Raw genomic sequence first — 17749 nt, forward strand, 5'->3', positions numbered from 1 at the left:
TACAATAGATGGAAGCCAATTAATTACAACATTGTTTATTCCATAATTCCTAGTAGGCACCATTCCCACAACTAACATTCTATGTTGAACGTGATGATCACTATCGTTTCCACCAATTATGACAAGATCTCTACTCTCCCCAATGCAAATTTTATTGTAATGGCACTAAATAATGAGATCATGGTAAAATGGAGTGTTAGTTGTCATAATTGGCTTTTATGATTTATGAACCAACCTTTAATTAATTAGTTTTAGATCTCTACTTTTAAATAATGTAGTGGCTTTTAATGATTTGTAATCCAATCTTTGATAGGTTTGACTCGTCAAAATATTTAATATTTAAAAAAGGCTATAAAATCAAAGATCTAGATTTAGATTTATCATATAGAATGGATATAAAATAATATTAGATATAAGATTGCAAGTGAATAGAACATTGATCTTAATACTTTCCCACTGGATACTTACATAGAAATGACATAATAGAAAATATAAAATAAAATAAGTGTGAGAAGAGGCAAGGCCTATAGCCTCTCTGCACCAGAAAATCTCATTGTTCTTGTTAGCTTAGTGAGAGAATCTACATGATTATCTCTGCGTGGTACATGGAGAGAATGCCCGATCCAGGGATAGAATTTAATAAATTGTTAACACACATTAAGATCCTCCATAAATGAATAGGCATAGGTTAAAGACATAGATTGATAACGATCTATAATAAAAAGATTCTAAAAATAAAACACAACCAAAGAGAAGGTGTGGTTTGGAATCCAACAGATAGCAGACAAAGAACTCAACCATTAACCAATATAAATTTTACTTGAAATAAAAGTTAAACGCAATATCAGATCTAAACACTACTGAAGACGCTGATTAGAAAACAAAAAGAAATTTAAAATAATTTATCAAGCAAGAAAAAGTGTCAAAATTTTACTTTCCAATCTCCATACCAAATGCCCAGCAAGAAGAAAATTCTTGGGGGAATAGATATAGTCAGAACAAATCCACCGTCGTTCTTAACAGATCTAGCATAACTTTAAAAAACACAGAGAGTTACTAGAGAAATACGAACATCAGACCTGTAATATTTTGGGAACAACTAGGTCTTCCCACCTGCATCTTCTCCGCTGCCTTCTCTTCCATGGTCACCTCCTCCATTATTGTCTAACTCCTCCACCAATAACAGTAGGGGTGACTCCTACCATGGCGCTCGAAACAACTTTACCTACCTCTGCAGTCATTCCCAGAGCACGTCTGAGTTTGCTTGGCTTGTAAACTTGCGTAATGCCATATTCGGATAGACGAAGAGTATCCACTATAGCACAGTTCATGTCCAGCCTCACTCCACAGTCAAGATTACTACACCGATATTTCCATTTCGTATTCTGCCAATCGCAGTTCTTACATTTGTATATTCCCTCGTCCTGTACAACAAGCTGCAGGTCATGATCTCGATGACCACTGTGTCTGAACCTCACGGGAACCACCATGCACAGCGGGTGAAGCCTCATACCCCTGCTAGACTGGAACACAAAGCCTCTAAGTAACTTTCCACAGGCGTCACAGCCATGCCGCAAACGAGTCCTGCGCCGAAAATTAAATGGATGCTCCGGAAACAAGGTATGGATGTATTCATCAGCCAAATCAGCACAGGGCCTGTGTAACACAAAATTGGGGCACGATCCGCACTTATATCCGACGTCGGCTCCAAGGGCTTTGCATCCACTGCATCTGTAACGTGGAAGTCCTTCCCTCAAACGGAGTCCATGCTCATGGCGGCTATGTTTCCAAACCTCTTCTCGACCTGCCATGCTTTCAGCGAATAAGCTATGAAAAATCTATTGACATGGGTTTCTCCGATGAATAAAGCTCTTATGAAAAACCTATTGACATGGTTTCTCCGATGAATAAAGCTCTTCCCAGCCATGACCTGGATGACCTGGTTTTTAACGTCAACGGTTGAGAGTCGGAAGACATCCAATTGATTATTGGATGAATCTCACGCGTCTGTTTTCTTCCACTTGCCGTTTTCCACACGCTACATACTTTTCACCCCCGTTCAAGAAAAGATGTTGTACGGTGGTGTGAAGGGGAGTTGTACGACATACAGTAGTGGGAAGAGGAATTGGCCGTACGGTGGAGAAGTTGTATGGTGATGTGAAGGGGGGCCTGTATGGTGGTGTGAAGAGGGTGTCTCCGTACGGTGGAGAGGCTGTACGGTGGTGTAATTGTACTGTGGACTTTGTTCGCCGTGTGGTGAAGGAGATTTTAGTTGTACATGGTTCAGTGGATTGCCTTCGGTTTCAAGGGTTAATCTTCCACATGCATATCAAGTATTGAGCTTTGAATGAGAGGAATCCTTGAACTAATTAACACTCATGTATACTAGATTACCAGATACGAAACTGGAAGTAAAATTTGATTCAACAATGATCAAGGTCCAGATTTGCTAGATCTGGAACAAGTACACAGAGCAAAATAGGGTGAGGGATGAATCCCACCGAAAGTGCGGATACCAAGTAGGGAGGGTCTTCCACCTCCTAAATCGTTGACCACAGAACTCCAACTGGAATTCACACAAACAAAGAAAAATACCAAATTCACATACCTACAACAATGACTAACTCGGCCATATATATGGGCTCCAGGAAGTTTCCCGAAGGGTTACAAACGGGCCGACACCAAAATGTTTATAACTAACTAATTAATAAAAGGGGCCCGAAATATATTATGAAGTATGGGGCCATACAATAAATTATTTAAATTGATTATTTAATTATATTGAGGACATTACAGTCCTCCCGACCCAAAAATTGCTTGCCCTCAAACAATTGCAAACTCCAATGCTCCCGGATCTATTCACTCTCCCATACGATGTCATCATGTCTGAAGATTGCCTCCGTCCATCTGGCCGAAATTTCCCTCATCCTTAGTAACACCTTCTTGCCATCCACTTCGAATGAGAATTCCATCCTCTTGAAGCTTTGTGTGTACTGGTCGAGGGTCTCCATCCAATGAATGCCCAAGATGACATTTGTATCATCCAAATCAATCGCGAAGAAATCGTCTATGACTATATAGTTTCCCATGGTGATGCTGAGTTGTGGAACCAGATGAGAACATGACAATAGATTTCCTCCTGCTACATTGACTTCTAATCTCTCATGCTCCTCTATATGCAAACCTCTCCTGGTGACAAGTGATGAGTTGATAGAGTTGAGAGTGGCCCCACTGTCCAACATGACTATGACACGTTGCCCTTGGAGTGTACCGTGAACTCGAAACACACTACACTCTGGAGTGCTGGTCAAAGCGACAATGGCACTTCCCCTACAGACCAATCTAGAAATTCTCTCTACACGATCTATGTTTTCTTTAGCCTCCCTCGTGCTTTGCTAACCATCTTCCTCATTCTCTTCTTCACTTTCAGACACCACTTCAATGGCTAAGCATCGGTGCCCTAGTCCCCACGGATCCTTGCAGGTAAAGCAGAGTTTCCTTCTCTTGAGTTCCTACCTTGTGGCTTCATCTAATGATGGCTTCTTCAGGGCTAGGGGGGGGGGGTTTGTCATGCGAGTAACTCTCGGAGGAAGAAGATGAGGTCGCCATGTCACGCACCTTCTTTATTGCTTCAAAGAGTGTCTTGGGATTGAACCCTTTTACCCAACCCTTCAGTGGTTCCATCAATCCGTCCATGAATAGAACCACCAATCTCCTCTCCGAGATATTTGTTACCAACACGGATTGTTTCTAGAATTCTGCAATATAACTGTCCATAAGCCTAGATTGCTTTAATTGAGCCAGTTCCTTGAAGTTGAGTTCTGGGTCCTTTCCGTCAAAACGGTCTATAAGCCTCTCTGTGAATTCAACATATGAATTATTTGATCGTGGTCGAGGGTGACCATTCCATGATGCCACCATTCGTGAACGACTCCTTCTCGGTGAAGTGCTGCAAATTTAATAGCTTCATCTTCAAGCATTGGATTGAGCTGGAAGTAGGTATCTTCTTTTTGTACACAAGCTCATGCCGAGGTTGCTTTGATCCCATCAAAGGATGAAAAATCAATCTTACCAAACTTCCATTTGATATCATAGTTGTAGTAGCCACGACTTCTACCGCCCGAGTATTTTATCCAGAGTTCAACATAATCCTTGAAGGATATGTCTCCCTCGATATTTGCATCCTTCCAATCTTGATTAAGCTATTGTTGCAAATCCTGGAAAGTGGCCTCTTGCTTGCCGCGGGGTGCTTTTGTTCTTTGTGGAAATATCGATATGAGTGGCTGGAAATGGGAGCGTTGTGGGTTTGACCTTCCAGTGACTGAATTATTGTCGTGATCTCCATTTGTTTTATCTACGACCAATTGTTGCAATGTATCCTCCATGTTTTTTTTTCGTTATTCCCCTCTGATCATTGTTTCGTTGAGTTGGGCTTGGCTTCTGGTTAGCTCCCTTAACAGTGCCATAACTTCCTTGGTAGGATCCTGTGGTTCCCCCATTTTATCGACAGAACGGTACCTCCTTCTGGTGTACACCTGTATCCACTATCTGACAGGCTGGCAAGATCACTAGCTTTGATACCACTATAATGTTCCCAGACTGTATGGTGGTGTGACAACCAAAGGAGGGAGTGGTCATATGGTGGTGTGAGGGTGAGTGGCCGTACAGTGGAGAAGTTGTACGGTGGTGTGAAGGGGAGTTGCACGGCGTATGGTGGTGGGAAGAGGAATTGACCGTATGGTGGAGAAGTTGTATGGTGATGTGAAAGGGGGGGTTGTACGGTGGTGTGAAGAGGGAGTGGTCGTACGATGGAGAGGTTGTACGGTGGTGTAACCGTACTATGGACTTCAATCGCCATGTGGTGAAGGAGATTGTAGCCGTACAATGGTTCGGTGGATTGCCTTCAGTTTCAAGGGTTGATCTTCCGCATGCATATCAAGTATTGAACTTTGAATGAGAGGAATCCTTGGACGAATTAACATGCGTGTATACCAGATTACCAAATATGAAACTAGAAGTAAAATTTGATTCAACAATGATGAGGTTTCAAATTTGCCAGATCTGAAACAAGTACACAAAATAGAATAGGGTGAGGGATGAATCCCACCGAAACTGCAGATACCAAGTTGGGAAGGTTTTCCAACTGCGAAATGGTTGACCATGGAACTCCAACTGGAATTCACAAAAACAAAGAAATTAACCAAATTCACATACCTACAACAATGACTAACTCAACCATATATATGGGCTCTAGGAAGTTTCCCGAAGGGCTACCAACGAGCCGACACCAAAAAGTTTATAACTAACTAATTAATAAAAGGGGCCTGGAATATATTATGAAGGAAGGAGCCCCACAATAAATTATTTAAATTGACTATTTAATTATATCGGGGACATTACAAATTGAATCTAGAAAATAATAATAATCAGCATCATGGACTGTGGAGGTTTTATAGATCTTGAGGAATAAGATTTGTCACACGGCTCTACCTTCTAAATTATGAATCCTATTCCAATTAATAGTCAACACACTAAATGAGTGCACTACGATATACTTTTTTATTGAGACATTGGGTCAACACCTTGAATTGGATAGGTAAAAGATAAAATGTGTTCTATGGTTCTTGATCCTTTATTTAATGGAGGGTGATTCGGTATGCTATGTCATGTAGGGTGAGGTGGGTGTAGATTTGATTGTCACTATTCATCTTAGTTGGATAGTCTTACAAATAGTAAAGAAATAAAGGTTTTTGTAATTGATAAGTTTTATAAACATATTTGTGATAAAGGGATAGAGAGAAGATTAAGTATTATATTGAAAAGTTTAATCTCACTTGTAATCATCATCAAAAAGTGTAACTTAAGGCCAATATTCCTTGGAAAACCAAAATTCTTATTGCTCATTTAAAAACTAATTCTCATCACCTCTGTTGTCAAACCAGAGGTTGGAAAAGATCAAAAGAAACTTGCAAACAAAGAGTTTGTATCACTTTGAGAAAATTGGAAACAAAAAAACACTTCATTTTAGAGTGTGATGGTTCTATAAATAACTTGCTCTTGAAATAATTTATTTAGTAAAAAGAGCGTAAAAAAGTTGAGAACATTCATCATTAGATTGCATTAAAAAAACTGAAATGTAGAAATTAATGTATGAGGCAATCTGTCCCATAACTATTTTCTAATTTTAACCTCGTATACTTTAAAGTACTTTCATACTTTCGGGCATCTGTACAATTATTGCCCTTCATATGCCCATTCACTTGAATTCAACACAAGAGCTCCCAATTTGACCGAGTCGTGGCGGATGATAAAAGTTCTAACTGTTTTTGTTCAATGGAAAAAGGACTAAATCTGTCAAAATTTGTCAAAGGAAAAGCTTGAAAATTCTCATATAATTGCAGTGATGACTCATTCAAATTGAGTTGTTTACAGTTAAGCCCGAACACAGACCTAAATGAGAAAATAAAACGAGGTTTAAAACAAAGATTTTATTTGATAAATCTAATATTAAATGTATTGTTGTTATTTTAGTTATTTTATATTAATTATTTTTATTTAAAAAATATTATAAAGACTTTTTTATAATATCATCATTACTATGATTATTCAATATAACTAATACAAAATTAAAAAAATAGAATAAAATGAAACTTAAAAATAGAAGTAAATAAAATTAAGATAAAATAAAACAAGCAGCTAAAATTTATATCAAATTAATGTTTTTGATAAAGATAAACAGGTTTTACATGGACCCGAAACCAAAAGTTTTACAACAACTCGCCATTAGCCAAACAAACATGAACCAACATCAAAATAGGGGAGCACCCTCAAGCAATCACGAAAACAAAAGAGATGCAGACAAATGAGACAAAACAAAATAAAGACTCTCAATTAAGAGAGAGCACCAGATCCTTGTTTTTCTGGATGGAAATCTTGTTGATTTCCTCTAGTTCCTCCATAATGACTCTGGAGGTACCCTTGTTGTTGCTCCTGCTTTTGGTTTTGGAACTAGGACCAGTGGTTTTATTGTCTCCAGCAGCCATATCTTCCCCTCCAAGATCTTTCATTGGTTCACTGTGGTAGGATATGTAATTAGCAACCATGGTATTGATCTTTTCAAGCCCCTCTATACTGTTGTTCATGGCTTCTTTGCTTTTGTCAATCAAGTTCTTGAGATTTTTCTTAATCTTCGTCATAGACTACTCCACCTTTTCAATTCTTTGTTCGTGATTGCATTTCATCACCTCGACGTCCTGGGAGAGCTTTTGGGTCATAATCATGAGTTTCTCAGATTTGTTGGGCTCAGGGGAAGTAGTGAAGATATCAATAATCTCTTTAACCCCCTCTTTGAGGGTATCAATTTTGCGCTCCACCCACTTCCAACAGCTCTCCTAGCTTCTGGTAGCTTCCATAACTAGATTCATCAGGTTACCAGTCCTCTATATCCCACTGTTCTCTTCTTTGGCCATGGTCCCTTCTTTTTCTTTCAGGACGTTGATAGGGATGTCCAATTTAATTCCCTGATCCAAAATCTTCGGACCATGGTCCTTAGCCGCCAACTTTTTCTTTTTAGAGAGGGGCTCGGCCTTAGAGATCAGTTTGCTGGTGGTTTTGTATTTGCTAGCCGCCTATTTGGGAGGGTTCTTGCTACTAAACATCCTGGGGGTGGCCATCATCTCCCCTTCATCCGCAGGTTTATATTTAGGGTCATCAAGAGGAACCCCACTTTCTTCAAAATCCATTTCCGAGTTAGAGACATCCTGGATATCAGTTTGTTGGCCAGTCTCAGATAGAGGGGGCACAACTTCAAGGGATTTAGTGTAATCCATGATGACCACAATAAGTCCCTCATGGAGAATAGGGTTGTTTGGATTCTCCAAATATTTTTCCAAGCTGTTTTCAAGAGAGGAGGCTAGATAGAAAGGAACATAAATGATTTTACCATGCTTAAAGTTATTTAAAATGGTAAAATGATAGGAAAAGATGCTGGCATATCTGCCATCAAGCGTAATATGCCTCATGATGAAATTGGCCATGTCAGCCCAGGGAGCCATAAGATCTTTCCTGTTGTAGCCGCCATCAGCCATCTTGGTAACTCTAGGGCGCTCCTTTTCTTTGTCAAAGAAACTCATCAAGTCCTCCTCCCCAGTTTTCCCATCCCAATAAAATCTTCTACCAGTCGTCACCAGACCAGTGACTGTCACCACCAGGGTTTCATCAATATGATACTCTGTGCCATAAGCCCTGAGGCTCCCTTTTTTCCACCCATTGATAAAGGCCTCCGTGAGTAGAGGAGAAGGGACATGAAGTTGATCCAAGAAGGGGATGATTCCCCCATCAACAACTTCCTGCCACACATCCTTATTTTTCTTCCATTTCTCGCAAGTAGAAGGCTCTTGCCTATTCTTGTCCCCACCCATTATGCTCCTGATCGCCGAATAGCAGAAAATGGGCCACACCAGAGAAGGCACTGACCAGTCGCAGGAAATGGGCCACACCAAAAAAGTGTCCAAACAGTAGCGAAAAATGGGCCACACAATAAGACAGAAAATCTAGTCACCGGGGAAGTTTCTAGTTCTTCGGTTAGGGAAAACCAAAAAGAGTCGTTTCCCCATCAACTCAATCAAAACATGATGAAAGGTCATTGATTAACAGGGTAATCATCATAGGCCAACTCACACAAATTTTTGGGGAAAGCATCCCTGCTACTCGACCATTTACTCGCCATGTATCCCACTGTCAGATTGGCCAGTAGATCCGTTGCCTTGTTGCCTTCTCGGCAGATGTGGGAGATTTTGAACCAGTTCATTAATTATATCTCGACAATCCTTGATCAGGTTAGCTATCATCCAGATAGGATATGTGCGTCCACTCAGACAAGTGATAGTGTTTAGCGAGTCAGACTCCAACCAAACTTTAGTAAAGCCTTCGCTTTTAGCCATGTGTAACCCAATGTGGGCAGCGCTGGCTTCCACATAGTGGTTAGACTGGGTGCCTAGAGGGAGTGCTAGCGCAAAAACCAGTAGACCAAAATGATCCTACCCACTCCCCTACACCCAGCCGGCCTAGGATTCCCTTTAGCTGCCCCATCAACATTAATTTTGATTTAACCCATAGGGGGAGGATGCCAAAGAACATTTTGTCTGCACTGCTTAGTTTTGTGCACTGGATTGGCAATATTCCAATCAATTTTCCACTGATTGATAGTATCCCAATCCTCCTAGAGAGTAGGGATGGGATGGCCATTCTTTTTGTTGGGGCAGGAGTGGAGAAAATTCTCCTTGCTAGCAATGCAAATTATAGTATCCACAACAAAAGGAGTTTCCAAATCCCTAAAGACTATTGTTTCTTTCTTTCCAGATGCCCTAGGAAATATGTAGAAGAGATAAGTTCCAGAGAACTCCTAAGGCCTGATTACTAGAGGGGCATTTCCGTTCAAACCACATTCGCTGTATAGTATCAGGGAAGACCCAATCAATGTTCCAGATGCTAAGGAAGTGAATCTAGATATCCTGGGCAAAGGCACAATGAAGCAGCAGATGGCCAACATTTTCCTCCGCCTCTTTACAAAGAAAGCATCTATTGGTAAGACAAATACCTCTTCTACAAAGATTGTCAATGGTGGAGATCTTACCCTGCATAAACAGGTAGAAAAAAATGTTAATTTTAGGAATTAAGTGTTTGTTCTATAGACTAGCCCAAAAGTGGGGGGTGGAGAAGCTTCTACAGATGAACTTATAAGCATTAGCAACCTTGAACTTCCCAGACAAGGAGAAATTCCAAAACACTTCATCCTCCCCTTGAGAGTGGGGGATGTGAAAACAATTCAAATAGGGTTGCATAGGAAACAAAGCATTATCAACAGAATTGAGGTCCAACTAGACTCCATTTCTAATCTAATCAGCCACCTAGATGCCAATTTTTTTGGGACATAATTCTTTGAAGGGAGGAACCCAAATAGAGTCTGATAGGGGGCCATCACCAGTCCACCAGTCATCCCAAAATCTATTTTTGGTACCATTCCCCAACATCCATCTGCAACCATGCAAGATAACTTTGGAGGAGCCAAAGAAATTTCTCCATAAATTAGAAACTGCATTGGCAAGGTCATAAGTTTCTAGAGTGTTTTGGATATCCAAAATGTGGTATTTATGTTTGAATATGTCAATCCATTCATTATTCTCTTTAAGACATCTCCATAGCTGCTTGGCCATTAAAGCTTTATTGAAATCTCTCAAATTCCTGATATCTAGACCCCCCATGGATTTGGGAAGGGAAACTTGATTCCAAGCCACAATATGTAATCTATTCTTAGATTCAGTTCTAGTCCACAATATTTTTTTTGAATTCTTTCCAATTTATCAGTAATTTGGGTTGGGATTTTGAATAGACTCATAGCATAAACAGGGAGACTCTTCAGTGAGGCTTTGAACAATTGGAGTTTTCTAGCTTGGCAAAGCAAAGCGCCTTTCCACCCAGCCAACTTGTTCTGAAATTTGTCTATAAGATTCGCCCAGAAAGAGTCAAGAGCCGGACCATGGCAGAGAGGAAGACCTAAATAGGAGTCGGGCAAAGTTCCAACTTTAAAGCTAATAATCGAGGCAATCTTTAATTTCCCGTGTTCAGGGGTGTTAAAGAAGAAGATGGAGCTTTTAGCCAGGCTAAATTTTTGCCCCGAACCATGTTCATAGATATTTAGAGTCTTTTTTAAATTCTTAGCTTCTTTAACCGAGCCTTCCCCCATCAAAAGAGTCCATCGAAAAATTATTGGTGAGAGCATGTGGAGGCTTGAGAGGAGGACCGTAAGCCCATAATATTTCCATTTCTAACTTCCCTCTAACTAATTTTATTGAGAGCTTCACTATCGGAATGAAAAGGAAAGGAGATAGAGGATCCCTTTGTCTTATGCCCCTAGACGTGGACAAGAAATCGAAGGCAGATCCATTAATCAACACAAAAATTTTTGGGGTGGAAACACATTGCTCAATGATCTGGATGAAGTTATCTCCAAATCCAAAAGATCTAAGAATTCAGAGGAGAAAGCTCCAATTGACTATCAAAAGCTTTCCGCAAGTCCAATTCCAGAAAAAAAAAAAAAAAAAAAAAAAGAAAAGAAAAAAAAACCCAGATTTTTTATTGATAGAAAGGGAGTGGATATTCTCACGCACCACAATAGCTGAATCCAGGATCTGCCTCCCAAGGACAAACCCATTTTGATGTTTTGAAATTAAAGAGGGGATGAAAAGATTAAGCTTGAGCATTGGAATCTTGGTGACGATTTTATAAATAGAATTGCAAAGGCTAATAGGTCTAATATCCTAAAAAGAGCAGGCATCAGGTTTCTTAGGGATGAGGACTAGGAAGGTGGCATTCAACTCCTTTAGGAAAGAGCGAGATCCAAAAAATTCTTGAGCTGCAACGACCACATCAGAGCAAATAATATGCCAAAAAATTATGAAAGAAAAAAAAAAGGGAAACCATTAGGTCTGGGGACCTTGTTACCTTCAAAAGAGAAAACCGCATTGCAAACTTCATTAGGAGAGGGAATTCTGGTAAGCTCCAAGTTCATGTCCTGAGAAATGATGGAGGGAACCTCCTACAAGATTTCATTATGAGCTAGAGGATCAAGAGGGGCATCCACAAAAAGGAGATTAGAGAAAAAATTGATGGCTTCCTGGCAAATCTCATCATGCTTATCAACCCATCTATGTCCAATCTGAATTTTTTTTATTCTATTAGCATCCCTGTGCTTAAGATTCGTCATATGAAAGAACTTAGTGTTTTGTCGCCACTTTTAAGCCATAAAACTCTAGATCTCTACTTCCAAAATTCCTTTTCTTTGGAGATAATGTCATGTAATTTAGTCAAAATATCAATTTCTTTGTTCAAGACATCTTTATCAAACCTCTAAGCTTGAATATGGTTTTGAACCTCCTCAAGATCCAGTTTGAGCTTTTCTTTAGCTTTGAAGATATTGCCAAAGGTGGATTTGTTCCAACGTTGAATATTAGACTTGACATTGGAAAGCTTCTTGGCTATAAGAAACATAGCTGTTCCCTGGATATCAATATTCCACCACTCCATAATTTTATCTTGGATTTTAGGGGCCATCAGCCACATTTTCTCAAATTTGAAGGGGTACGCCTTTCTGCCAGACAATGGAGTAACCGAGAGGCAGATGGGGAAGTGATTAGATCCAACACGGGCCAAGGCATTGAGATGGCAGGAAGCCATCCAAATCCAATTAGGAGAGACAAGTCCCCTATCAAGCTTAACCTGAATAAGATCTTCCCCACTACGTCTATTGGACCACGTGAACTTGGCACCAATAAGATCCAGATCCAAAAGGCTCAAAGAGTTGATCATGTCAGCCAAGTCTTGTCTACTATCAATAGAGATAGGTATAACCCCAGATTTCTCTAAATTAGAGAGAGGGGTATTGAAATTGCCCAAAAGAACCCATTTCTCATTAGGGAAGAGTGATCTAGCATGGCAAATAGAAGATCGGAGGGCTTTCCTAGCATATCTCCCATTAGGAGCATAGATGTTGGAAATAACCCAGGAGGTTCCATCTTTAAGATTAAAGAATCTAGTAGCAATTTGATTAGGAGAAGAGAAAACCACCTTACCATTTAGCAGTCTCAGGTTCCAAAGGGTGGCAATACTGCCTGAAGCACCGTCTGCATCCACACAATGAACACCACAATCTCCAAATATCGCCAGCTTAATTTTTTTCATTTGCTACCAGGCATTTTTTTGTTTCTTGGACAAGACAAATATTAGGTTTATGATCTTTGACCAGATTGGATAGTAGGTCATGCTTGTGGGGGTGATTTAGATGCCTTATATTCCAAGATATGACTTTCATTTAGCATGAGAGGGGGATCCCATCCCCATTTTTGGCAATGTTCTCTAGGCTCCATCTGCAATGGCAACCCGACTCTTCCTGTCTCTGCTAACTGCATTGGGTGGTCTCCCCACTCCCCTTGATTCTGACCCACAGTCCACTTTTTGTCTATTTCTAGTTAAGACCCCCTTGAGAGCAGAGTGTTTTGGCCAATAGGGGAGTTCCTTCTTCTATTTTTGGGTTTGACATCAATAAAGGGAGTGGAGTCCTTAAGAGATGGTTCCAACAAAGGGGAGGTCAGGGGTTTTGACTCAATGGAGATATCCATATCAACAATCAACTGAATGGGAATATCTTGAGTAGCTCCAGAAGAATTTGGGAGAACCATGACATCAAAACAGGGGGCATCCACAGCAAGGGATTCCTCAATATTCTCTTTAGGGAACGAGAGGTTCGGATCAAGGGCAGCAGCAATGGTTGGCACAGATCTAGGCAGAGAATAAACTAGATCAAGGCCCAAATCATTTGAGGGAGGATCTCCAGTCAGGGCATCCATATTCTCCAAGAGTGGCAAGTCATTCCTCTTCCTCCATTCTTTCTTCGGCTTAGCCGGACACTACCTGGCCCAATGGCCCACTTTTTTACAATGGAAACATGTGAAGAGGATGGATTCATAGTTCACTTTTTGCACCCATCTATCAAGCTTGGAGAAAATATCTACCTCAGAAGGTAGGTTTGTAGTCTGTTTGACATTGACACACAGTCTGGCATAAACCAATCGCCTTTTAGCAGTAGTCATTGGGTTGACTGAAATTAGCTCACCAAAGCAGACAACAATACCCACAAATATTTCTTCTCCCCAGTACTCCATGGGTAAACATGGCAATCTAATCTAGATAGGGGCTTCATTACATTCCCAGTCTTTGGGATTAAAACCTGGTTCCCACTTTTTAAGGGCCAACAAGGCTTTGCCTAGCATCCAAGGACCTTCGGTCAAGATAGATCGAAAGTCTTCTTCATAGGCGAATGAAAAGAAGAAGAAGCCACTATCCATAGTCACAACATCCGTTTGACCTTTACCTTTCCATTTCCTAGCCACCCAGGATCTAACAACCTCAATATTAAGGCATTGTCCAATAAATTTTCTAACCAAGACTAGATGCATGTGAGCCATATTCTAGTCCACAATACAATAAGGTATAGAGATGGAGCAAGCACTAGATTCTCGGTCCACTTTATGTGGTACCGATGAAATGGCCTTACCCTTATGTTTTGTTGCAAAAAGTGAGGCCCATTTCTTATTGCATTCCATAGAGGGAATCTTATTTATGGGGCCCTCAATCTCACCAGATTTGTCAGAAGTGTCAGATTTGCCATTGGCAATATTCTGAATGGTACCGCCATCCCATGTATCATTTGAGGCCCCACCCAAAGGATCTGGGACCAATTTAGTGGGGTGCATTATGACGAATCCCTTGGGCTCCAAGAACCAACATCATGCAAATTCAAACCTGAACCAGTTCCCACGTCAACTCCTGCTCCTGCTCCTGTCATTGTTAGTTTTTTCGTAAAGTGCTGGATGTTTGAATATCAAATTAATGTTACTTAAAGTGAACAAATTTAAATATTTAATTGTTTTTAATTCAAATTTTATACATATTTTATACATACACATACACATACACATACACATACACATACACATACACATACACATATACATACACATACACATAATAATTAGCATACACATTTACATACACCTAATAATTAATTAGTCGGACTTAAACCACACACACTAAGCAACATATTAAGCCTAGATAATTTTAGTCAACTTTGAATGTTTAACACTTTTACGTTTAGAAGTGTATTGTTAGTGTAAAGTGGAAAAATGAACCCTAGTGACTCCCCACCTAGGAGAGAGAAAGGAAGTCACTAGGATGAATTTCACTTGAGAGAAACTTTACATTCAAAAGAGGGGCTTGAATCTACTAGATCCAAATCCAAGGCGAACAAGGATATGAATTCCAAGTGGATTGCAAGGGTTGGAAAGTGATTTGCCCTCTTTTGTAAATAGATATGTTGACTATGCAAAAAAAGAGAGATAAAATGAATGAAATGAGGAGCTATCGGTTTGGGATCGCGTTGTAACTTCATATATGAGATATTCAGACTAATATGGATCTGACCTGCAAATTTGGAGAAAAGTCACCAAGACCATGTTGAAAGTACACACAGTCCTCCGAAAAATCCACGCATTGAAAAGGGTTTTTCCATCTCTATGAATGGAGTCCAAACCTGCAATTGCAATTGTGGACCTAAAACCTACACACAAAAAAGAAGGGAAGAAGGGTTGTGGATAGGGGTTTGCCTCAGTCAAACCCCAGTTGAGGAATTAAACTTGAAAGAAAGTATAAGAAAATGCTTAAATATAAATGATGAAAATGTATACCTTGTAAATCTGCAATTGATGATGATTGCTTTGCTTCTTGAATGTAATCACAAATATTGTATGAAATGGCATGTAACATGACAAAACCCTAACACACACACATGCCTGCAAATGAATGTTGTAATGTTTCTACAATGGATGAAGAAGACACATGAAGAAGAAGACTTGTTGGATGCTTGAAGACTTGAATGCTTGATGAAGACCTTTCGCTTGAATTTTTCTTATTATCCTTATCTTACCTATGTTGAATGAGGGAAATGAATCTCCTTTTATACATGCCCAAGATAATTAATTTTCATCCATCGAAGGCTGACAAAGATAGATTTAAATCCTCGAAGAGAAGATTAAGCAAAAGGGGTTGGATGGATCCATCTTAGGGCCACCATAAGAGGGGGGACACAGGTGCCACACCCCTGTCTTGCCTTATCTTGGGGCCCGGATAGGGTCTTAAGGCAACATAAGGGCTGAAAAAAAAGGAGAGTCAGGATGAAAGCACATAGAGGGGTATTAGTCAAGTAGAAAGATGTTGCAAAGGTGAGGGCTTAATATGTGGTTGAAATTATGGGGGTCACAATTTTATGATGTTACATTTATCCCCCACTTTAGTGGGAGTATGGCTTATGCCAATACTGTCGGTAAAGTAGAAGAGGAAGAGAGAGATGAAGATGAGAGATATGGAGCAATACCACAAGGATTATAAGACATCACTAATCTTGAGGAACAAAGCCCCCAATCGTAGGATCTTAACTCACTCAAACCTATGCAAGAGCACACAAAACAAAAAGAATAAGACAAGCAAAACAAGACAAGGCAAAAAAAGACACACAAGACCACACACCAACTAGCTGAAGAGACCTTGAAACAAATGTCTCAAACAACTAGTTGAAACACAAAGATCAATGCCATCACATAAACACCAATAATCACATAGAAGAGGAAAGCAGACATCATCCATGAACCATCAATAGTAAACTTGTGGGTTCATGAGAGGAAGGAGAGAAAGGATATGAATACACACTTTGGTGATCCATGAGAAGAAAGGCACACAAGAGGAAACCGTTGAATCTTGCCCCTAGAACTAGGTGATCCATTGAGAAAAAGGACATGTAAAACTTGTAAAACCCTACAAATGGTCATCTAAACCATGGGCCCCTAATCTTGACAACATCACCAAGGTCCTAATGAAAGGCAATTAAATAAACTTTTAGCACCTAATTAATTAATTCTTCAATCATTAATGATAGATGGCAAGTTAATCACTCAATATTAATTAAATATTTATTTAATTAATTAAATCATTCCAAGTAAATCATTTTGATCAATTATCTTATTTTATTTGATTAAATATCCTATCATATTTAATTAATAAATAAATTTGTCATTTAATCACAAAAAAGAATTTAAAAAAAAAAAGAGAATTAATTTACAAAAATAGATTTATCACAAAAAGAGGAATTAATCTACAAAAGAAAGAGTTAAATTGAATACAAAAGAAAAGAATTAAATTGAGAGAAGAAATCAAACTTAAGATATTTCTTTTTCTAAATTGAGATAACTTGAAAAATTAGAAAAAGCAACAAAATTAAATTAATCATTTTCTCTAAAATTAAAACTTAGAGCTTTTGAGAAAATAAGTTGAGTTGCATTGAAAAGGTTTTTCCTAAATAAGAATCTTGAGCAAATTAAAGGAAAGTGCATGGAATCACCTATTTTTATCTAAATTTCATGGAATCAACTAAATTTAATTCCAATGTAAACTCAGACTTATAATCTGAATGCATTCAATCAAGCTATAATTGGAATTTATCTCAAGGTTAACTTAATCTGATTTCTCAATTATTTCAATTATCCTAAGTTGTGCTTTTTCTTGAGGAATCTCAACCGCTCATTGTTAATTGATCTTGACCGTTGTTCTCTCTTTTGAGTCTCTATAAATTTAGCCTTCATCTCTCATTAAAAATACCCTAGAGATTTATTGTTATTATGCAGTTTTTTCTCTATAGTCATTGAAGATATTGTGCTTTGAGATTATTGCATCTTATTTTAGCTTTTTGCATATTTAGTTTAATCATTATTGCTTGAATTCATATATCTTATTGTGCATCTATCTATCTTATTATTCATTCATCTAGCTTAATCTTACATCCATTTAGCTTAATCTTGTGCTCATATAGATTAAATCCTTTATCTTGGCATAGTCTAGTCACTGGTATTGCTTACACAAATATGAGAGCAAGTCTATACTCACATCTTTTAGAAGGCAATAGGTCGATTTGTTATGATTTTTCGTATTCATGATTATATCTATTTAACCATGCATGCAATGAATTAATTGAAGTGTTGTGTCTTACAGCTTGTAGATACCTTATCCACTTTTCACACACATTTTTGGTGCCCACTGTGGGGCTCGAGAATTTCATTTTTGGCCTTGCAAGATCTTTATTTTATTT

The 17749-nt window shown here is 39.0% G+C and overlaps 1 protein-coding gene across 1 annotated transcript; it reads right to left on the reverse strand.

The window, feature by feature from the left end:
• Nucleotides 1–1157: 1157 nt before the first annotated feature.
• On the reverse strand, nucleotides 1158–1811 carry LOC131042566 (protein VACUOLELESS GAMETOPHYTES-like). Its single transcript, XM_057975882.2, has one exon. The coding sequence runs from the start codon at nucleotides 1809–1811 to the stop codon at nucleotides 1158–1160; it is 654 nt and encodes a 217-aa protein (XP_057831865.2).
• Nucleotides 1812–17749: the final 15938 nt, after the last annotated feature.

Source organism: Cryptomeria japonica, chromosome 9 (assembly GCF_030272615.1).
Source record: "Cryptomeria japonica chromosome 9, Sugi_1.0, whole genome shotgun sequence".
Taxonomy (NCBI): domain Eukaryota; kingdom Viridiplantae; phylum Streptophyta; class Pinopsida; order Cupressales; family Cupressaceae; genus Cryptomeria; species Cryptomeria japonica.